Source organism: Otolemur garnettii, unplaced genomic scaffold (genome assembly GCF_000181295.1).
Source record: "Otolemur garnettii isolate 467f Iridium unplaced genomic scaffold, OtoGar3 scaffold00066, whole genome shotgun sequence".
NCBI classification, from domain to species: Eukaryota; Metazoa; Chordata; class Mammalia; order Primates; family Galagidae; genus Otolemur; species Otolemur garnettii.
The window spans coordinates 584,836-608,685 of record NW_003852461.1 but is presented as its reverse complement, the minus strand read 5'-3'; the positions used below and the strand labels follow the sequence as shown (position 1 = coordinate 608,685).

Sequence of the window (23,850 nt, the reverse complement as noted above, 5' to 3'; positions counted from 1 at the left end):
GGGGCTGGGTTTGAACCCACCACCTCCAGTATATGGGGCTGGTGCCCTACTCCTTTGAGCCACAGGCACCACCCTGACTGATTATCTTAATTTGAGTCCCTAACAGGGGAGAAGAAGCCTGCTTTACCAATGGGCGTACATGGTACGTCAGCACTTGCCAGAACTGGGTGGAGGTGGCCTTGCAGCTGAAGACAGCGTGAAGGGAGACCCCCGTCTGGGCGGGACCTCCACAGCACCTTCTACAATCAGATTCAGGGGAAGGTGGGACAGCCTGGGGCATGGATTTACTCTGGGTCAGGGGTGAGGATTTATGGGTGCTCAAGGAATTGGAAAGCGTAAGATGGGAAAACTGGTGACAAGGAGGTGGATATGTGGCTAGACCTCTCAAAACAGGCACAGTGTGGGAAGACACTCGTGCCCCATGTCAGCGCCCACCAGAGGGTAACCACTGCAGAAGAGGCACTCAGTAGTTAGATGAACAAGGCGACCCATCCTGTAGACATCCATCACTCTCTTTTTCCAGCAAGATATGTCCTTGCTCATAGGGCCCATGAACTAAGGGGCCATGACTGCAGGTGTCTGTCTGCTCGGGCCGCCATAACAAAATACAGAGGACCACGGGCTGGGCAGCTTACACAGTAGAAATGTATCACTCAGCAAGTCAGGGTCCGTTCGGAGGCCTCTTCTGGCTTGTAGATACCTGCTGCCTCACTGTGTGCTCACTGACCTGTCTGTCCACGTGCTGGGTCCAGGGGGAGACGGACAGAGAATGAGAGAGCACTTGAACTCTGGTGTCTTTTCTTAGAAGGAAGCTAATCTTATTGGATCAGTGACTCACTTCTATGACTTTCTTTCATCTCAATTACTTCCTTAGAGTCGTCTCAGCCTCATCTGCAGATACAGCCACTGGGGGTTAGGCCTTCAACAAATGAATTTGGGGTGGGAGGATACATATTCAGTCCATAACAGCAGGGATAGAGGCTTCTCGTAGGCTGAACATCATGGACCTCCTCTCCCCAAGCTGACCTGGCTCCTGTTACTGAATGCCCAGGCCAGTACGGCCCAGTGGTGCACAAATGGGACCACTCCTCAGGAAGCCACGCTGATGGCAAGTTGATTGCACTGACTGTCTCTGTCATGAGGAGTGCGATTAAGCCTCCTGGAATCTACATGTAGGTCGGCCATCTCTGCTGGCTACTTCTGCCGGTAGGACCATCTGTAGCCATGTGGAAGGCTTTACTCACCACCACGCTGTATTGCGGCCACATCAACCAACAGTGGGAGAAGAAGGCAACGGGCTGCACCCAGCGGCCCGTCTGAGGGGACGGGGCCAGCCTGCTGATGGTTCAGCTCCAGGGCCAGCTGGGAATAGCACCCTGTGAAGAAGGGGACCTGTCCCAGAGGATGGGGTGTGTGGCAGTGACCAATATATGGTGCTGTCTCCCATCGGGAGTGTCCCCAAAATAACAGTTTTTTGGGTGGTGCCTGTGGCTCAAGGAGTAGGGCGCCAGTCCCATATAGTGGAGGTGGCAGGTTCAAACCTGGCCCCGGCAAAAAACTGCAAAAAAATAATAACAGTTTTTTTGACGTGCATTTTAATTCACATGACATATACTTTCTCTTTTTAAAGCATATCATTCAATAGGTTTTAGCAACCATCACCACAGCCCACTCATTCATATGCCTTAAAAAAACAAACCACTTATGGAATTTTTATTTCCCATCTCTGCAACATACCAGATAATGTTGGCTCTGCCCAGATTCCCTTTTTTCCCTATTTTTGGGCCTCTCCTGGTTGTGCTGTGTTACCATTTCCAGCAGCCACATCTGACGCTCTTTCTCAGAGAACCTCCTTTGGACGCCCAGAGCCTGCTTGGCCCACTGGTCCCGCCTGCTTGGCCCACCGGTCCAGGCAGCTGGGAGGGCCTGGGAGTTTACTTCACCTGTGGGGCAGCCCCAAACCAGTGACTGAGGAGTGAAGGAGGCTAAGAGCCCAGCTCTCTTGCCTTGTGCCCCACAATTCAGCTCGGGGTGCAGGCGGTGGCTGAGGCTTGCCTCAACTTGCACCCTTCCTAGGCTCCTTCCCTTCTCTGTCCTGCTTCTGCTCTCCCTTCCTGCTCTCCCCTGGGAGTACCTCCTTAATAAGCCACCTGTGGGAGGTCCTGTTTCTCAAAGGTTTCCCCCAGGAAACACAGCCATGATTCTGTTAAATCAGAAACTGGGGCCACTCTGAGCTCCGTGTGCTATGAGATTGATGGGCAAAGAGTTGCCACAGTGGTACGAGTGAGTGACCTTGCTTGCCAAGAGGCAGCTGGGCTTTGCTGCATAATAGGGAAGAGAGAACTTTGCCTGGACTGGGGGCGTCCACTGAGGTTGGTCAGATCCTCTAACAGCTGTCAGCAGGCAACTGCAGCAAACAGCCAGTGCAGGCTGACTGAGGGTTCTGGCTTGGGAGGCATGAAGAATTGAGTCACCTACAGAACTGCCACCAGCGCAGGTGCTCAGAGAGTATGTGAGGAGAGAGGAGCAATGATTACTGACCACTGCCTCTCAATCAGCCACAGGCGTGGTGACGACAGCCCCTACCTGGAGCCTAAGTTTACGGGTCTAGCTTGTCTTCTGGTTTAGGTTCTGGAGACAGCACAACCAAACTGACGTTGCTCCATGACGGTTCAGTGGCTGGTAGGCTTTGTGTCACTGCCCCCATTTTAGAGATGAGAGTTTCTTACTCTCAGAAAAGAGCAAGAAGAGGTCTTGAATAGCAATAGTAACTGTGACAGTTACGGTCTGTGCGCCCCTTCCCAGCCTGTCCTTTGTTGTTCTCCGCCCAGTTCCAGGCCAAGGAGGCTGAGCCAGGGCATGTGAATGGCCTCCCTAGAGAAGAATCCTTGGCCCTCTGGTGTCCATAGGTTTGGCCTATGGACAGCACTAGAGGTTGGAGGGTGGGAGAGGAGCAAGGCAGAGCTGTTCCTCCCCAGGAAAGCTGGGCTCCTTTTCCTGGCCACACTCATATCTCTTCATGGCCACAGACCCCACAGGGCAGACCCTCCTCCACAGGGCAGACCCTCCTCCACAGACCCCAGCTTGCTCTGGGCTCTGGGGACACGATTTTCCCCTTCAGCCCTAGGGGTGGTAATGGCCTCCTGCTGCTGCTATTCCCTGGTGCCTCAGTATTTCTCGTTGCTTTCCTTAGCCCTGCCCACAACCCTGGAAGAGCCTTATTAAAATCTGTTGGCCTTTTCCAGTTGGCTTGTGTTTCCTACTGGAACCCCTACTTCCAGGACACCTTTCAGACATGTGCTTAGAGAAGCTGAGATGACAAAGCAGACACAGTGGAGGGCCCAGACTGGCCTCCTACATGCTCCATGGAGTGCAAAGATGCATACCTGGGTCAGCAACGCCAGGGGAAGAGCTTCAGCAAGAAGAAAGAGTGTCCAGCACACACCTCCAACACCAACAGCCAGAGGGCAGGCAGAGAGGGAGGAAGAGCCTGGGAGGGAGGAAGCAGGCAAGAGTGTGTCCTGCAAGTCTAGAAAAGTATGTGCAAAAAGTATTAGGAGGTCCAGGGAGTGGAGGACAGAGAACTGACTGTCACATCTGGCTGTGAGGTCATCTCAGTGGATGAGTCAGATGGAGTTCCTACCTGCAAGGAGCCCAGAGAAGAGGCAAGTGCAGAGACATCTTGGTGAGAAAAGTGCAGGGTGTGCCTGGCAGCAAAGGGAGCAAGGCAGGATTTCGAGGGAGGCTTAGAATAGTTTCAAGGGAATGATGATGAGGCCAGATGGGAAGGAAGGCCCAGGCAGAGGGTGCTGCAGAATCTAGGCCTGGAGGCATTCTAGGAAATTCTAGAACAATGGGAACAAAGTGGCATAGAAGACCTGGAACGGTCAGCTGGCCCAGGGGTTGTGAGACGCCTTGCCGGCTAGCCCGGGGGAGCTGAGATTTTGTCCCAGAGCAGTGGGGAGCCAGGAAAGGGATTTATGTCCAGGACACTCACTCAGGGATGTGTGAGGACAATACTCAGCTCATCCTAAGCGCTCAGCTCGCAGTCTGACATATTGTAGGTGCCCAGTAAATGCTGTTGACTCTGTGATGTAACATGGGGCATTTCTGATGTTGCAGATAGATGGTGGCTGACAGCACTCCATGACTGATGTGACTAAGCCATGGTAGCAACAAATTCACTTCAGCTTGAAAAATGCCAAGTCCAAGAGCCAGATGGAAGGCAACATTGGCTTAATCAAAGACTGACAACAGAAATAGCTGAGTTTTCAAACCAGGTGTGTTTCACACCTCGGAGTGAGGTATTATGATGTCTTATTTCCCCCAGGGGAGAGTGGCTGGAGGACAACCGTTCCAGCAAATGGCTGACAGCGTTGGGAGTGTTTGTTGGGTAACTGGATTATATCAGGAAATTAATTGCCCATGAATGTGGAAAAACAGCCAAGTCCACATAGAGCATTCCATGGACTGCATCTACGACCAAGAAAGAAGGAAAGAATATGGATTTTCTGATTCCAATTTTTAAAAAAGAAAAAAAGATGAAGAAAGACACCACCCAGCAGCTAATTACTCACAGGCCAATGCCTGCACTAGCTCAAATGCAAGAGCTGACATGATAAAATGTTAGCATCTTGCAATCTGCTGTTAATAAAATGTCACACAAAGGCACAGAGGAGTTTTACATCTGCTCACAGGATGCTGCACAGCTTAGGAAACCCTCCCCAGGCCACCTACCTGATTGCTCACTTGCCAGGGCTGGCGCGGAATCCCTTCGCTGTAGGCTCGGAAGGAGAGGATGCCCTAGTGTGGGGGGCGTCAGTTCCAGAGCAGATAAGAGGTGGTGCTGGAGCCTGCTTGGCCAGGCACCCTCTGCAGACCAGCCAAGGGTCTCAATGCAAGAGGGTTGGTGCAGTGGCCCTGCCTGACAACTAAATCTTAGAGGGGAAACCTTAACGAAATTAAGTTAGCAGTAATAGCCAAAGATTGAAGATAACCTAAACGTCTCTTAGTAGGATCAAATCGATTAAGGTGCATTGATTCTGTGAAATACGACGCAGCTGCTAACCAGAAAGAAGCCGCTGTGAGGCTCTCCATGCTCTGATACAGAAGTTCATGACTGGGAGTCTCGAGAAAATTAAGAGCCTTGTGAACTTGGATGGGGAAAAAAATTCACATCCTAATTTTCTCAAACCTCTGATTATAATTCTGTGTTTCCTTCAATCATTCCTCCAAGCCCCAATACAATTGGCTGTGACTTGGTCACCGACCAAGTATATTCTTGTATCATTTTACCGTTGTTGCAGGTGTAGCAGGAATCTAGGTCCGGTGGAGAAAAACAATTACCTGAACACTGCTGATAGAAGAGGAAGGGGTTTTATTTCAGCTGCGGCAGACCAGAATCCAAAATGTCCAAGCTCCCTGATCAGCTCTGTCCCTGTTCTCTTATTGGATTCCCAAGTAGACACCCAAAGGAATTACCATATTGCCCCTCATTGGAAGTGTCACAGCATGTGCAGGTTTATGGAAGTGGAAACAAGCCTTAGTTAGTTTCAAGGTTCCAGGAAGTTTAGCTAGGTAGAGCGGTGTCAATTAAGAAACAAAAATGAATGCTGTTTTGACCCCTTTTCCCCACTAAGTTCCAAGTGAGTAACTCACCTTGGGTCTTCTGCTGAATGCTGGTACCTTATCTCAAGGTTACCCAAAACATAGCAACCACAATTTTTAGCCATCAAAGAGATAGTTTAAAAAATTTTGCATTAACTCTATAATGGTAGATTGATCTTTTGAGTTCTGAACTTTTGATGTATATTCCCAGAAGTCTCTGGTATTCTAGATATGGGTAAATAACTTCCCGGTATAAGGTATCTCAAAAGATCAATTACTCTACTACTTTGAAACTATTAACAGTGATTAGACTCACAGCTAGACTTTGTTATCTAATGTGTTAGTCAAGAAGTACATGTATTACCAAACCACAGACATATTTCTCTATTTTGACAATTAAACCCAATTGGTTTTCTCTACAACATAATCGATTTTATTTTATCCATTTAAAGCACTACTCTCAGAAGGGACCATAGGTGTCACCAAACTGAAAAAGGATTAAAAAAAAAAAAGGCTCAGAAACCCTGATTGATGTTAATGAACAGAGTAACAGTGAGTGTTGTTGTGTGCTACCATTTGTGCATTTGTTTAAAAATAGATCAGTGAAATGGAGTAGAGAACCCACAAATAAACCCACGTAAATACACTCAACTGAGTTTTGACAAAGGTACAAAAAATCCAGTTCAGTGGAGGAACATACAGTGCTAGAGCAGCTGACATCCATAAGCCAAGAAAAAAAAAAAAGGAAGAATCTCAGCCTATACCTCACATCATGCACAAAAATTAACTCAAATGTAAAACTGAATATAAATAAATTGGGTGGATTATATCAGCATCAACAGCCTGGCTGTGATATTATAGTATAGTTTTGTACAGTGCTTCCCTTGGGGGAGATGAGGTAAGCGGATTTCTCTGTAGTATTTCTTATAACTATATATGAATCTACAAGTATCTTAAAATTAAGGTTTAATTTTTTAAAAATTATATATATATCTCTCACCTCTGGAAGGAGACACAAAAAGAGAATGCCCCTAAGGGAAAGAAATTAGGATGAGTAACAGAGGGGGAGAAAAAATACTTGTTCCTGGCTCAGTTCTTTTTTCTTTTCTTTTTTGAGACAGAATCTTACTTTCGTCACTCTCTGTAGAGTGCTAGGCCATCACGGCTCACAGCAACCTTAAACTCTTGGGCTCAAGTGATTCTCTTGCCTCAGCCTCCAAACTAGCTGGGACTATAAGTGCCCGCCACAACGCCCAGTTATTTTTAGAGATGGGGGTCTCAGTCTGGCTCAGGCTGGTCTCAAACCTGTGAGCTTGGGGCAATCCATGTGCCTCTGCCTCCCATAGTGCTAGGATTACAGGTGTGAGCCACCACGCCCAGCCCCACAATTTTAAATTGTTTACCATTTTTACACATTACTTATATTCACAATTAATTAATTAATTTCAAACAAAAACCGACTAAAAGCCTGGAGAAAGATGAAGAAATGGGCCACGAAACGAAATTATCCTAGTAAAATAATCAAAACTGTTTCCTAGTTTACATTGGAATTAATCTACCTTATGACAGGATCAAGACTTAAATTTTAAAATACTATTAATGCTCATGTTTAAAAAAATCAACTTCATGCTTCTCTATTCATCATTTTCAAAATGAAATCAAAGAGTTTGGAAATTTTAAAAAGTGATTTCATTTCCTGTATAATCCCTAAGCTATACAGGAAATGTTTTGTGTGTTTGCTCTGTCCACACCCATCAGAGCAAGTCCTGGGGAACCCCTTCCCCAAGACCCACAATTCCTCCTCTCTGAGAAGCAGGAAAGCACCATGTGCTTTGGAACTCAGCTCTGGACTCAGGTGGAATTGAACTTAACCCCAACTCCGCCACTTGAACAGTGTGACTGTGGACAAGGGCCTAATCTCTGTAGACCTTAGTTCTGTCATATGTAGGGTGACCAGACGTCACGATTTTGGCGGGACAGTCCCGCTTTTCAACAATTTGTCCTGCGTCCCGCGACATTTTAAAAAAGTCCCAATTTTTGGAAAGAATGCACAAACGGGCTGGAGAACAAGAACGGAATATATGGTTTTCGGCCACCATATGGCTATTTCACCAGAATATGAGTTTTATATTATTTTTGTTAATTTTATAATGTTAAACTATAATAAATAATTGCTGAGAAGTGATTATCGAGAACTACTTATCAAAGTTTGCCTTGTTGTCAGGCCCTGCCCTGCGCCGTCCCCTGCCCCGCGCCCCCACTCCACCCTGGCCATGTTGTCCCGCCTTACAGATGTTAGAATCTGGTCACCCTAGTCATATGTCAGATGAAGTCCATGGTGCTGGCCTGAGGGCTTGTCATGGAGAGTTCTCAGCATAGTGCCTGGCATGTGGGTACCCCAAGGCTGGGGGCCTTGGTGATTCTTAGCCTCTGAGAGGGTCTCAAAGAAGAGGACACTGCCTTCTGTCATCCAATGACACAGGTACCATATGCTGTGCACCAAGGGGTAGCATTGGAGGAGAGATGTCACACAAGTATTTCTGTATCCTTAGCATACCTCTAAACCAATGTTACTAGGGGACAAAAATGGACTTAGAGAGGTTACACCATGGTCCCAAGAGTGCATAGGTAGAAAGAGTAGGGTCCTAAGATCCTAGACCTTGCTTAAGGAAAGGCAGCCTTAGCTCACAGAATCTAGGGCAGCTCCTCCGTAAGACAGGCCTAGGCCCAGGCCCAGGCCCACTAAGACCACAGCACCCAGGAGTGGAAGGAGCTATGAGAATCCCCAGAGCTGCAGAGAGAGGACCTCCTCCCCTGCCTAGGCCTCCAGGTCGCATTTTGTCTCCAAGAGGCTGCAGAGCACCCTTGCTCATTTTCCAGAAAAACTGAGAATATCAGGGGTTCTCTCTAGTAGGGAATGTGGGAGCAAATTCCAGAAGTGTAGTCTTAGAAGATACCCCTCCCCGCCTTGCCCATCCTGGACACAGTAAAAGGCATGCTGCCAATCTTGGCTCACACAATGGGGCTCCCTGTGACCAGCCACAATGCAAGCTCAGGTGACAGATGCTGGCCACCTTCTAGCCCAGTGGGAGGTTACACCTGAGACCCTGAGGGCTCTTCCTGCTGATGCACCATGATGCCAACTTTAGGATTCTCTCAGGAGGTCCTGCATGCTATGGTCCGTGAGGTGGCCAGAGGTTTAAAGAGGCAATACCCTTAGGCTGTTCTCCCTGCGCTGTGCTGGAATTTGCCTAGAAACTAGCATGAATCCAGTATGGTAACTCATAGCAAAATGGACATTAGAAACTCTTTAAGAGTGCCCAGGGTGGGGCGGTGCCTGTAGCTCAAAGGAGTAGGGCGCTGGCCCCATATACCAGAGGTGGTGGGTTCAAACCCAGGCCCAGCCAAAAACTACAAAATATCAGTGCCCAGGGGTGTAAGCTGCCCTCTCCACACCCTTGCCCATGCTTCTGCCTAGGGTTCTGCCACTGACAACATGGCTTTGGGCAAATCACCCTCCCTCTCTGTGCCTTACCTTCCTCTATAAAATAGGGTTGACAGTGCCCCCTTGCATGGGTTGTGGTGAGAATTAAATGAGGGAAAGGTGTGCAGAGCTTGGCACAGAGTATTATTTCTAAGAAGGTTACTCTGGTCCTCTGATCCCTGTGTAACGTCCCAGCAGTCAGAGTGAAAACATAAGGGAAAGATGCTGCAGCGGGTGCCCGAGGCTGAAGACACAGACACACAGGCCTGGTCACTGTCTCCAGGAAGCTCACAGACCAGTGTGCGGTGGGACAGCTACTCAGTGGGATCGCCGGTGCGACAGAGGGCAGCAGAGGGCCTCACAGAGCCTCTGAAAGCAGGCCGAGGCTGAGATGCCCAGGTGAAGCTGGAAGGAGCGAAGGACTCCCCAAAAGGAAAGAAAGCAGGGGATACCGGGCTGGGGTGGTGGGTGGTGTCCGAAGACAAAGTTAGGAGGACATCTATTTTACAAAGCTGCGCAAAGAGGAGCCCAGCTCATAATTTTGATTTCCCAGATAAATTCCAAAGTCCCTGGAGGCCTTCAAGCCCTGCGGGACAGTAACCCCCACCTCCCCCAGCCCTGCGCGCGGCCCGGCGGACGCTGGTCACTAGGCAACAGGCCCCACCCCCGCCTGCAGCTGCTGCCTGCGCGCCCTCTCTCGGCAGTGTCTGGCCAGTGCCCCGGGGGTCAAGGAATGGCGGCCGGTTGCCTTGCAGAACATTCTCTGGCTTTTAGCCAAACCTTTGTGGCTTGGGATGTAGTCCTACCCCTGGCCGGCGATTTCTCTGCTTTCCAATCTTTTCCGCCTGGACCCGCCTGACCCCACACCCTCCAGGACCTGGCAGGTCAGGTTGAAGATGGTGGTCTTTATTCTAAGAGCAGTAGGGAGCCAGGGAAGGCAGGTGAGCAGAGCAGCAAGTTGGGCAGATCTGGCTTCTCAGTGCTTACTCTGTTGCTGCTGGAGGACAGCCTGGAGGAGTTGGGCACATGGGGATCAGGGACTGGTCTAATGGGAAAGGCTACAGGGAGCAGGTCTGCCATCTGTAGCCCACAGAACACTGTCTTGTTCTCTGTGTGATTATTTGATTAATGCAGGTTGGTTGAAGTCTTTCAAAATGTGAAGTCCAAGATAAAAGTGCAATGAAAAAGTAGATTACTAATGCAGCCCCACCTTGCTATACTGGCACGTCAGGGGTCTGGTTAGGGAAGGATGAGGCCAAGTGGACCAGAAGGCAATCTCCCTCCCACCCTCCCAGTGTTCTGCAGTACTATGGCTCTGGGGGAAAGACCAACATTGCGGTGACAGTTTCAGCACCCAAGCCAAGTGTGTCCAAAATCACTGTATCATCAGGTTTAGGTTGAAGCCAATGCTAACCTATAGGCTCAGGCATCAGCATGCCTGGCTTGGCCTATTGAAATCATTGTTAAAGCAATAACTAAAAAATTAGATGGTAGTACCTGCTTGAGTGCCTTCCAACAGAGCAGGCCCAGGCCCTGGAGCCCCAATATCACACTGATATAAGAGGACAGTTAGGGTATCACTTAGCAATCCTCCTGCCACCTGTCCTAGGAGCCAGGCAAGACAGGAAGTAGGTCAGCTTGTTCTCCTGGGTACCATCCCTTACCTACCTGTAAAGGAATTAGAATCCTTCATTCACTCTTGATCCTTTCTGCCTCCATAGTTGGAGTACCCATCCCTCTTCACCTGACTCATTCCTGCCCTTCAAGATGTAGTTGAGGGTCTGATGCCTGCAGGAGGCTTTTCTACTGCCCCTACAGCCTGCCTACCTCTCTCCATTCTAGTACCAGTCCTGTGGGACAGTTTGTCTCTCCCAGGAGACTCCGTACTTCTCATGAGCAGAGCTGGGGATTGTTAGGTTCTGAATCCGGTTGAGACACAAGATGTGTTTCAAATGAAACCAAAGAAAAAGGCCCAGGACCCTAAAACAGAATGGGATCAAGTTTTTTTTTTTTTTTCAAATCCATGTCACTTTGCAGAGACCTTGAAAAGATGTAGAGAAGAGAAACTAAAAGAAATCATTAAGAGGCAAGGCATGGTGGCTCACACCTGTAATCCCAGCTCTCTGGGAGGGGGAGGTGGTTGGATTGCCTGAGCTCAAGAGTTTGAGACCAGCCTGAGCCTGAGCAAGACCCTGTCTCTTAAAAAAACAAAATATTGTGGTGGATGCTACTTGGGAGGCTGAGGCAAGAGAATCACTTGAATCCAGGAGTTTGAGGTTGCTGTGAGCTGTGAAGCCATGGCATTCTACCAAGAGTGACAAAGTGAGACTCTGCCTCAAAAAAAAAAAAAAATTATTTTATGTCTGCATCAGATTTCCATAAAAGGTCTCCAATGCTTAAAATAATAATAGTAATAGTAAAGGAAGTAAAAGTCTACTAGCCCGGTGCAATCTTCTCACTTGATAAGAAAGGTAAAAGGAGGAGGAGGTGGAACAGGGAGGGCCTTGCCTAAGCAACTGCACCATCAAGGCCCACAATGGGCCATGAACCCAGGTTCCCTTATCCCCCTACCCAGGCTCCTACCCAATACCACCCACCCTCAAGGAGAACTGAAGAGAGAATAAACCTTCCACAAGGATTTCCAATGCTCATTTTATTTCAACAGGCAACTGTCCCCAGAGAAGAAACTGCTGATGTCACAGGTGATTTGGAAGCACCATTCTCTTCTTTGGGAACTGCATCAGTACTTAGGAACAGCCTACTTTTTAAAGTTGGCAATCATTATAAAAACATCAAATAATCAAACTTTAATGGATTTTTTTAAACCAGAAATGATGACGCCTAATGGCTTAAATGTTATGGAGGTGTAAGCAGCCCTAGTTGGTAAACCCCCAGGAGGAGGAGTAAGGGGCAGTGGCCAGAAAGACGGCGGGAGACAAAGCGTCAAGGCAGAATGCTGCAGAACCTGCTGTCAACACCCCTAGGTCTCGACTGCTCACTCTACCCGCCTGGATGGGCTGGAAGCTTGATGTTGTGGTGCCCCCAGCCTCTGGGGACCAGGCAAAGGCACTATAAGGTTGAAATAGATGTGCCTCCTGTCCTGGAGTGGGGCCTGAGGAAATCAAAGACTACCTCTGGGGCTCAGTCCAATAAATGGTAGTGCAACCCAGAGCCAGTTAAATTCATTCCTAAATGGGAGCTTCCTCCAGCCCCCCCCGCCCTCCTCAGAGCCCTGACCCTCCCTGGTAGTATCTTCCTCCATGCTTTTCTTCAACTGCACATGAAAGAACCTTAGATGTCACCTCCTTCCCCCTATCTTGAACTGAGAATCTGCTGCCATTTTCAAATACACCTATCAATAGCCCTCCTCCCTGCATATCATGAATACAGATAAGAAAATCATTGCTATCAACCCCCCTCCCCCCAATGCCCCACTCTGCTGGCCTGAAGCCTAGTCAGTCAGACTGCTCCTGAGATGAAGGCTGGCTGGGCTCACCGGGCACCTCCGCATCCTGGTCATCTGTGAAGGACAAAGAAAGCAGCTGGATTTAAAAAGAAAGCAAACTATTTGCAGATGCAGATTTTCTATAGGGCTTTTTCATCATTGTCTGTGACCGTAGAGAATGAATTTATTTTAATTTACTAGGTATCAGGAGACTGGAATTGTAGCCCTAGTGATGTCTACAGACTCAAGTTCCAGCTCCAGGTCTGCTGCTCACAAGCTGGGTGGCTCACAGCTCTGAATCTCAGCTTCCACTTCTGTAAACCAAGAGGATGCCCACCTTGCATCAGCAGCATGGGGAGGAAGTGAAGCAGTCCCTGATAGCTCACTTTCACTTATGCCTTCATTGCTTCAGGTTCTTTGTAATCATCAGAATAACCTCATGAGGTAGGGGGACCATCATTAGTCCACTTTAACACAGGGAGGGAATTAGCTCGCCCAGGTTATACAGCTGCTGAGTGCTAGAGCCAAGACACTTACACAGGCTACTCAGCACCAGGGCCAGCAGCTTCAAGCCACATTATACCACTGGAGCTAATGGGCCTAGGCATCACACACACCAAGTGTGCAAATGGCCTCAGTTTTAAGTAAAATGAGGCTCACATCAACTGACTCATCTAGTGTCTAAGATGGTTCTCATAGTCAGTTTGAAGACCTGGTTGAGTTTTCCAGCCCTTACCAAATCACAGGGGCCTCAGAGGAAGATTGAAAGGAAAAAACATCCTAGAGGCTTTAAAGCTGCAAGGGCCCTCAAAGGAAAACCCAAAGCATTTTTACATCCAAAACTTCTTTTGATCACAGTAACCCTGTAATGGGATCCATTTAACAGTTGAGAAGACTGAGGCCTCAATGCCTAAGATCACCCAGTGTATCAGAGGCAGAGCTTAGAAAGGACAGTCTCTAGTTCCTGGTCTGGTTCTGAGTGGCCAGGGGCAGAGAGCAACCCCACCAGCCCCCAAACTGTCTCCTGTTACCATTTCATGTTCAGCATCTGCTGCTTCCTTAAGCAGAGAGGCCCCAACCCAACCAGAGAGGCCTGGCACCTCTGGTCTTCCAAAACAACCACATGTGCACCATACTCCAAGTCAGCGGTTCTCAACCTATGGGTCGTGACCCATAGGAACTGTATTAAAGGGCCGCAGCATTAGGAAGGTTGAGAACCACTGCTCCAAATGTTTGCCCACAGTGCTAAGGTGAGGGAATAAGCACTGGGTTGGAGTCAGACAAAGAACTCTGCTCAACTCCCAGCTCTGCCATTTACGTCTACAGGAACCTCTTGGGGCCTCAGTTTCCTCATCTGGAATCCCATTCCCACCTCTTAGGTGATTGCCTAGGGGTACTGCGGGAAGGGCATAAGAAAGAACTTATCCCAGGGCCCAGTGCATTTTAAATTCCATGTCCCTTCTCTCCATACCCACTTTGGATTAGAATTCCCTTCCTCTAGAACAGTGGTTCTCAACCTTCTCAATGCCACGACCCTTTAATACAGTTCCTGTGGGTCGTTGAGAACCGCTGCTCTAGAAAGTCTTACTGGCTCCTCTGGGGGCTGGAAGGCAGGTGCTTACTTACCAGTATTCTCCTTGTCCATATCAGACAAGATGGTCAGAGAGAAAGATGATGGAGGTGGAGGTGGTGGCGGCGGTGGTGGCGGGAGGAAGTGAAGTGCAGACAGGAAGCCTGGTGGAAGAAACTGCGGCTGCGGCGGTGGAGGCGGCGGGTAGTAGGTTGGTTGGAAGTCTCCCATGGGATGTTGGAAGTCTTCCGACATCTGCAGGGCACATACAGCAGAGAGGTAGATAGTCAGCCAGATGGGCTGGTCAAATATAGCTCTTATTCCCTTGAATTGGGAACTCCCCCTGGGGTGGATTCACTTCTGGGGCCCCAAATACCCAGGCGCAGGATGCTTGAAATGGAGAGTTCAGCAAACACCTTCCCAGGGACTGGAGGCAAGGAGGAATACAGGCACTCAGGGAAGCCTGGAAACAGCTGAACGATGACACTGACTGAGATTTTCTACTATACCAACAGTATTATGCTTAGATCCTTACAACCCTAGAAGGTGGGTTTTATTACTATCCTCACTGTAAGGACAAAGAACAGGTTCAATGAGATGAAGCTACAGGCCCAGGGTGCCAGAGCTGCTAAATGGCAAAGGTAGAACTGGATCTCAAGACTGTGTGACTCCACTGGCCACTCAGCTGACCACTACTTGGCACTGGTCTGTGCTGAGGAAGGGTCCAAATGCAACCCAACCCCCTAAAGTCCCCTGGACTGGCACATGTAATGACAAACTCAAGTGTCAAAGGGCTTTTGGGAGAAGTCAGCAACCCGAGTGTACTGAGGCTGTTACTGTGGCCAGGGAAGCTACAGGGTGTCAGGCAAGCAGCCTCACTGACCAGCCCTTCTGCGTTTTTGTTCCTTCTCCAGTAGCTGGATACTAATCCAGTTGTATCCCAGCTGGATACAACTGCACAAAACCCAATGGGACAGGGTGAGTACACAGCTCAGAGCTTAGCTGGAAAAGATAGGAATGTTGTAAGGAATAATGAATTTTGGATATATAATATAATAATAAATAATTACTATTATTTACTTCTCCATCCAGATACTTTGGTAATTCTTAAGGTACTCCTTGGTGTCCTACAAGATACTATTTTTAGAGACAAGGTCTAGCCCCAGCTCAGGCTGGTCTCCAACTCCTGAGCTCAAACAATCCACAAGCCTCAGCCTCCCAGAGTGCTAGGATTATAGGCGTGAGCCACCATGCCTGGCCACAAGATACTTTTTAGTGTTCTCCCACCCAAGTACTAACCAGGCCTGACCCTGCTTAGTTTCAGAGATCAGACAAGATTGGGTGCATTCAGGCTGGTATGGCCGTAGACACTTTTTAGTGTTCTTAAAAGTGATCTTTCTCAAGTGAGTTTGAAAAACCCCACATTGGAGGGTCACATGTGACCCTCCTATTAAAGTCTGTGGGTAGCCTGCGCAAATATCCTTAGATTAATTGAGCATTTCCTAACTTTATTTGATCACAAGGAAGGGAAGAAAGCCCACTTTTAAGTACCTGCTATGTGCCAGACCCTGTGCAAAGCATTTTAGATACATCATCACACCTTACTTATCACTTATCAGTGGCCCTGTGAGAGGGCCTGAGTGAGGGCCTTAGAGGTCAGCTAACTTCCCCAGGCCATATGCTAGGAAATAATGAAGGTAGACTCAGACTCTAGTTCTGTCCAATTCCAAGGCTGTGCTGTTTGGGGAAGAGCTGCAGATGGGGCAGGGACAGGAAGAGGAAGATGTCTGTGGGGAGCATCTCTAAGCCTGGGCAGGGGGCAGTGGGACAAGGATGAAAATAATTCATAGGCTTTTGGGTCTGAAACAGCCTCACAAACGCCTGATGCTCTCTCCAGACATGAGGGAGTGTTAGGGGGGATTATTAGTGCTTTAATTCCAAGCTGCTCAGCCAAGTCTCTCCCTGGATCACAGCTCCTGCCTGGGGCTTGTGGTGGCAGCTCAGGCCCAGATAAACCGACTGAGATCACACTCTTAATAAAGGCCGTCTGGCAGGCCTGTCGATCAGAGCCCACCATGGACGCCAGGCTCCAGGCTTCTGTGTGAACAGACGGAGTATGCTTCATTTGGCCAGAGCCTTTCTCTTTGTGTAGAGGCTAGAGATGCCGCGCTTTCCATGGGCTGCCACAGGGTGGCCAAAGGCAGTGCCCACAGATGTCAGGCAGGGCAGCAGTGGTGGTGCAAGTCAGGAGCTGTGTGTGTTCTGCCTGTGTGAGAGACACACTTGGGCATCAGGAAGTGCCTGAGCTGGAGTCAGGCAACCAAGGTGCATGCCCTGGCTCCATTGCCAACCAGCTGTGTAATCTGAATCCCAGTCCCACACTCTCTAGTTCTGTGGCCTTGGACAAAAACTTCTCTGAGTCTTTCTCCCAGACTCTACAGTGGTGTAATAACACATACCTTGAAGGTTCACATAGAATCTGGAGGCCCCCTGGACTAATTTACCAAGGCCATTGGCTTTCAAACTCTCTTCCCTTGAGTCAATGGAAACTTATTTATACATATAACATCTAAAACAAAATAGATGCTGGCACTTCTTGGGCTGATCAGGAGAGAGGACCCAGTGGCCTGTGTGGGCCAGCCTGCCCAGGCACAGCTGGACTCCATTAGATGGCTACACACTCTATGGCTAATGATTTTCATTATAAAAGTCAAGCTTTCATCTTTCTTCCTAATCCCTTTCCATATTAAATGAAGAAGCCTGCTCTCTCCTCACCCTGCCACCCTCCCACTAAGGGAAACATCTCTTTAGAAATCCATAGTTAGTCTTTTAGCTCTTTAGGAAGTAAAGGTAATGGTGGCCCCATTTTTCTTGACCCTGCTCTGCATGTGAGCCAACCTCCCCACAGATCCAGCCTTATGTGGCCCAAGTCAGGACTGGTCACCCAGCCTCTCACTGTCCTGTAGTCCTCATGGTCCTCAGAGGTTACAAAAGGGAGAGAGCTTTTTTAACGATACTAATCTGGGAGGAGCTGGTAACCAAGGTCACTCCTGCCTCATACTCCACACAATAGGGTGACCTGACTTCTTTCACATTTGGCATTCAAAACTCCAGTCTTAAACAGAGAACCAGTTAGTAACTGACCATTAATCTTATTTTTTAAAAAGTTAAATTTCATCCACTCTTTCAACAAATATTTCCTAAGGTGACAGGTATTCAGGGGAAGGTTTCTGTATTTTCATGACTCAGCTCAAATGCCACCATCTCCTGAAAGCCCTCTGCAGTCTCAAGTGGGCTATACCTGTGGACAGGGAACCAACATCTGCTCTTGCCTCTGCCCTGAACTTTGTGGCTCCAAGAGTGATATTCACACTCTGGTGCCCAGCAAAATAAAGGGCTCTTCTAGCATCAGCATCCCATGAGTCTCGGCTAGTGGTTACCCTCAGGCTCTCAGAGTCTTTGAGCCCACTGCCCAGAAAAGCACATCCAGGCCAAGGCCAAGAGGTGCAGACCTATCTACACATGTGCAGATTCAGAGACACACACTGTACCCAATGTCACATCCTACCAGCACTTGGGGGCTGGCACTGAGTCGGTATATTATTTATAATAACTGGCTCCCTGGGACTGAAGATCCACAAAGGAAGCAGAGGTAGCGGGGCTAAGGAGGAACCTGAAAAGAAGGGAGGGATGAGACTCACCAAGCCTCCTCCATGGTAGTGGCTGCAGGACACATGCCGGAAGCCCCTCTGCAGGGGGATCCCCGGGGCCGGTGGTGCATCCTGATAGCCCAGCGGGAATGGGCGGTAGGGGTGCATTGGGTACAGCTTGGAAGGCTCTCTCTCCAGGTACTCAGGCCCCACCACACAATCCGAGTTGATGCTCAGAGGGGGCCCTAAAGAAGGCAACCGATGGTGGGGGGGGGGGTTAGAAACACATAGCTGGGAAAAGAGCATTGCGCAGGTCTAGCAAAGGTAGCGGCACAATAAAATGGTGCTCTGCAATATCCATGCACAAAGAATGGATATCCCCCAGCAATCACATGTTGACCTCGCTGCTTCTGAATCCCCAGCCATGCCCACTGCTCTAGAAAAAGCCCTCAACACAGGCACACACCCCAGCAGGGCCTGTTCTGCCACCCATGCTTTCAACAAATATCTCCTATGGTGACAGGTATTCAGGGGGAGGTTTCTGTATTTCCTGTTCCCTAGACCCAGCTGCCCTGTTGCTCGCCTGTCGCAAGGCCTTTGCAGACATTGTTGGGTGTGCCTAGAAGGCTCCCATCCTCAGAACTCCGCCACCCTCTTCCCTCAGGCCACGGCTGCATCATCCTTCATTACAGTTCTATACACTGATTTGTATGGTTCTTTGGTCAACCCAGTTTCGCCCATCAGGGCAACCCCCCACCCCCATCCTAGCATCTGACGCACTGTTAAGTGCTCAGACTCCGTCAGTTTGCTCAGAGAGGGAAAAAAGAAAGGTGTCTTCTCCTAGGATCGCTGTTTCAGGTCTGTCTTCCTTATCAGACCCCTAGATCCCCGGGGAGCTAGATTTCCCTAGAAAGTCCAGAAGGCAAGGCGGGGCGCCTGTAATCCCAGCACTCGGGAGGCCGAGGCAGGTGGATCGCCCGAGCTCACAGGTTGCAGACCAGCCTGAGCCGCAGCGAGACTGTCTCTATAAACGTCCAGAAGGCAGAAATGACCTTCAGAGGCATCCAGGCCAATTTTCTCCTTACACGGAGGGAAGAGACTGCCATGGAAGGAAGGAGCTTGCCCGAGGTTCCCGGATGCGCAGCCCAAAGCCTCCTGACTCAGACCTGCGCCCTTTCACACTGCCACAGGAAAAATACAAGAAAAAAGCCTGTACCCCCAAACAGACCTTTTTTTTTTTAAAGCCTAAACACGGAAAGCAGCAAGATAAAGGAACAATGTAATTTACACACGAGGTGAGGGGAGAAAAAAGCAGACCAATTATTCTTTCGCGGGAAGTAGAGACGCTCTCATTCTGGGGGAAAAGGCGGGAAGGGGTGCGCAAGCGCATTAGGCAGGGAACCACAGAGGGGAGGAGCTTCCTGACAGTGGCGAGGGGAGGAAGAGTGCGCAAGCGCAGTCAAAGTTGCACCAACCATAGCAAGGAAATTCTGGGGGAGGAGCCTCCAGCCCAAGAAAAAGGCGGGAAAGAGGTGCGCAAGCGCAGTACGATCGGGAGTCTCAGCCGAGCCGGCGCCATTGCTAGGCCGACTGGGGGCTTTTTTTTTTTTTTTTTTTTTTGCAAGCCGTAAAGGCAAAAACTGCAGCTAAATGTTGAAAGCCGTTTGGGCCACCCATTTCTTTCTTTTTAAACTTTGTGCAAAAAGGCATCCAAACCAAATCCTTTTTGGATAAAGGTTTCTCTAGGCAGTTTCTACAACGTCCGGAAATCAATTTCCCCACCCAACCCTCCACCCCGGCGGCCGGGCGGGCTGGTCTAGGCCGCCAGCCGGGAAGATGTAGCCCGAAACTAGGGAGGCTTACCGTAGTCGGCGAACGGCGGGCTCGGCATGGGCCGCAGCGGCCTGCGCAGCTCCAGGCGGCCGGGGCCTCCGCCGCCTGCTGCCTCCATCCTGAACTGGGGCCCCAAAGGGCCGGGCATCACCGAGACGGGTCGTTCGCCCAGCCCCACGTGGCTGCGGCCCCCCAGAACGGGCTGGAAGGCGCTCGGGCCGGGGCTCGGACCCCGCGGCGGCCTCTCGCCTTCTCCAGCCAGCAGAGGCAGCGGGCGGAGGCTGGCGCCTGGGCCCGCGGCCGCCGCCACGGCCCCAGAGGCCAGCTCGGGCCCCTGCATGCCCAGGGCCACTTCCTCGTCCTCCTCCTCGGAGGCCTGCTTCTTGAGTACCTTCTGCGCGGCCATGATCTTCTGGCGCTCGGTGATCAGGTAGCACTTCTCGCAGGTGCACTGCTTCCAGCGGCACTTGCCCGCATGGCCCTTGACCGGCACCAGGAAGCCATGGTTCCGGCACCTCGAGCATTTGGGGGTGCGGAGCATCTTTTCGGCCAGCTTGGCAAGCTCTGTCTTCATAGTACAACCGCTACCTCTGGAAGCTGCGGAGCGAGTGGAGCAGGAACGAGTGGCGCCCCACAAGTCCCTGGTGCTGGGGACTTTGGATACACTTGTAACAAATTCTCCCAGTACCTGGCGGGAACTGCAGGAGGACTTGCATTTTCCCTTTTTTTGGGGGGTGCAAAGTTTGGAGAGTTTCTGTGCCTTGAGCAATTATGTGCAAAGGACTGAGTTGAATAAATTAGTCATGGGCAGATATTGCATGTATGTCATCTGGGTTATTTGAAGTCTTGGGCATTTAATTTTCCGAAGTCTATTTTCCCGCCACTCGTAAACAAGGTATTTCGTAATTTTAAAAAAGGCGGGGCAATGTTAACGGTCTGCAGATTTAAAGCTCCAGAGCACCGCTCTCAGTAAAACCCATTCCAGCAGAAAAGTATTGTGGGATGCAAACCGTGTTTCTGCTCGCTAAAGCAGCAGCTGCAGCAGCTGCTGCTGCACTTTATTTCCCTCCCCTGCAGACAAGCAGCAGGTCACAGTCATACTTCTAGAATATTCTCAAGAGGTCTGTGTAGTGTGATGATTGCTTGAAGGACTGCCGAGACAGGAATTCCCATTTAAGTGTCTTGATGGTATAGAAATGCATTTCTGGAATGTAGTATATTGCTGTTTTTTGATACCTTACAAAGTAAAGCTTATTTAGAATGTTTTAAAGTAAAGTAGGATATTGTAGTACCAGCTTAAATTGTCGCTTGGCTTTGCCATGAATTTAGTTATCCATATAAAGCAACCCAAATCTTAGGGAACCTGAAAAGCTGGCACAAACTTCATATTTACCCGAGGGCATTAAATTAATTCATAATTCTTTTCTGATAGAAATCTGTGACATTTTAAGGTTGTCTTTTTTTTTTTTTTTTGAGGTTCAAAAAAGTAAAATATGGGCCACTAACACCTAAGCTGAAAAGCTTATAATTGTAGAAACTCAGTCACATTTAAGGAAGTAGTGATGGTTAATACCTGGCTAAAACATGTGCATTTTTCATTGCCCTTTCTTGGAAATTTCTTTCTAGTGGTTAAAATGGTAGAAGGCTGGGCCTTGTTGCCCTCATTGATTTTCCTGAGTCTGATTGCAGTTGCATTTTGCATTCTCACTGGCTGCCTGGGAATAGGAAATGGTTGCCATGCTGAGGCTCATTAAACACTGGAAAGCTGAAAGAGGTTTGCAGAGTCTTTTTCTGCTTTAAAAAAATATATATTTCTCATCTTAATGAGAGAGCAAAATATATATATTTACTGTATTATTTGGCTCTTTAGGAATTTCACTGGTAGTTTTGCACCCATTTAAAGAGGTCTAGGTTTGTCTCTGCTTGTTAAGTTTTTATTTTAAAAATACGGCCACTTACATAAAGGACAGACTATTCCTTTTTTCTGATTCTACCCAATCCGGAATGTATAGTTTTTTCACTGATCTTGTCATTTGAAAGTTTCATGTAAAAAAATCATAACTTCCATACTGCTGCAAAAAAATCTAGGGCATACAGTGCACTGTTATACTGCAAACTGTGGTCATTGTCTGCATTTTCACATTGAAATCTGATCATCAGGTGACATCAGATAATAAGGCCTAAAAAAGAAAACTGTTCATTCATATTTCATACTTGACCACCCAAGCTCTTTTTATTTTCTCAATAATGATTTAAAGGAAAATCCTATTTGGAGCAAGTAATTCAAGTTAACATATTTTAGCCTTGTTAACTACAAAATGCTTCCACATTCACTTGATAGCTTTGGGGCAAAATACACCCAAGGTGATGTGAATTTGCATAGTGCTTTGAGAACATTAATAAACAGTCATATATCTTTTTAATCAGTAGTCACATTATGAGATGTAGAAACCCCAGGGTTTATACAGTAATCAAATCTAAGAAGACTAGTTTAATTCTCTATTTCCCCCACAGTCTCAATTTGTGTAGGTAAATTTCAACAAAGCTGTATTTATTTCGCTCTTGGAAATTCAGGCAAATTGATAGTTTTATTTAGGTTGATGGCTGATTACTTCTTAGGCTGCTGCTTTTTAAAAAAACACATATACATTTCTTTAATTTTTTTTTTTTTGTGCAGTTTTAGCTGGGGCCACACTTGAACCCTCCACCCCCACTATATAGGGCCGGTGCCCTACTCCTTGAGCCACAGGCACTGCCCCTAAATTGTTATTTTTAAAAGATGGTGACATGATATAAAAGTGGAAAGCAGGAAGTCCAAAAAGGATGGGAGTTCTAAGTACACCATGAACTGCTTCCTTCCCCACACGTAACCCTTAGGACATTTATATTTGAGAAAGTCTGTGTCATCAAAGGTAATAGCTTATCAAAACCAAGTTATGGTTGCTGAGGAATCACCAGTTTAATTAACCACAAAGGGGTTGCTTGGTGGTCATATCTAACTCCCAACTTCAGACGTGGCCCTTTGTCTCAAGTATCCTAATGTCTCTTCTATTTGGTTAATATGAATGCTAGTGGTACTGTGTTTAACTCTTGTTCATTTTATGCGGTGCGCGGGGGTATCATTCACATTCATTAAACATTGCATGCACTAGAATGTTTCCTTGCTGGTAGCACACAAGAGTAAGGAAGAGCTTTTTGGCCCATAGCATCTTTCCCCCAACAGCTATAACTCAGGTATCTGCTATCTTACCCTTCTTTGGGCTCTCTCTAGTGAGCAATGAAAACTTTATTGAAGATTTCATAGAGGAGGTGGAGGGGAGGATTTACATGACACATGGTACGGCAAGTGCTTTAAAATCCTGCTTTAGCATTTCTGTTCTCTCAAAATCTTCCTCTGCTGCGCCACACTCACTGGAGATAAGTTGGTCTGTTCTGTTCCCCCTACCCCCCTCTGCTCCAAACCCAGCGCTGCAGTTCCTCTCTCTCGTTTTTTTTTTGTCAGCCTCTGTGAAGAGTTGTGATTGTCTTGTTTTCTCGTATATCTAGCACAAAGTAAGACATTCATTAAGTACTTGTTGAATATATGAATGAATCCTATCTCCCTCTCCTGCCAAGGTCAAACTTATCTCCACCCTAATTGGCTTCAGCAACTTTGCCCAAACATCATACGAGCGCTCAGCAAAGCAGAAAGCCCAGTAATCAGCACCACTCTGCTGACTGCGGAATTAAGGAACAGCTTTGGTTCCCTGAACTCACCCCCCACCCCTAATGGTTTAATAATAGTATGTGCCAGCCATTGTTATTTTATTACTAAATGTTTATATTACAAATGTGCTGGGAATTCTTAAGTCCTTTGCCTATATTCATAAAATTCTCATAATAACCCTCCAAGGTAAGTATTGTTATTATCACTCCTATATTACACAAGATGAACTGAGGCCAAAGAAGTGATTAATTCGCCCAAGTTCACAGCCATTAAGTGAGAGAGCCATGATTCAAAACTGGGCAATCTATCCTCAGAATCTCTTAACTGTGTATTTGTTAACACAGATATTTCCTTTACCTAAACCAGATAATGTTATCCCCAAGAAAGGTTTGGTGATGAATAGAAATGTGTGTTATTCTAAATCTCCTTACATTGGAGTCAAAAAGGGGATGAAGGTGATAGTAACCTGGGGAATATTCCTAGGATGCTGGGAGTAACCTGGGGAATATTCCTAGGATGCTGGGAGTAACCTGGGGAATATTCCTAGGATGCTGG

The 23,850-nt window shown here is 48.1% G+C and overlaps 1 protein-coding gene across 1 annotated transcript; it reads right to left on the bottom strand.

Annotated features, from left to right (window-relative positions):
- Positions 1–12,546: 12,546 nt before the first annotated feature.
- Positions 12,547–20,193, bottom strand: DMRTB1 (DMRT like family B with proline rich C-terminal 1). The gene is made up of 4 exons (XM_012807176.1): positions 19,620–20,193; positions 17,808–18,001; positions 14,163–14,361; positions 12,547–12,611 (listed from the first exon to the last, which is right to left on the bottom strand). Exons 1-4 carry the CDS (start codon positions 20,161–20,163, stop codon positions 12,547–12,549), a joined length of 1,002 nt encoding a protein of 333 aa, XP_012662630.1. The 5' UTR covers positions 20,164–20,193.
- Between the last annotated feature and the right edge of the window lie 3,657 nt (positions 20,194–23,850).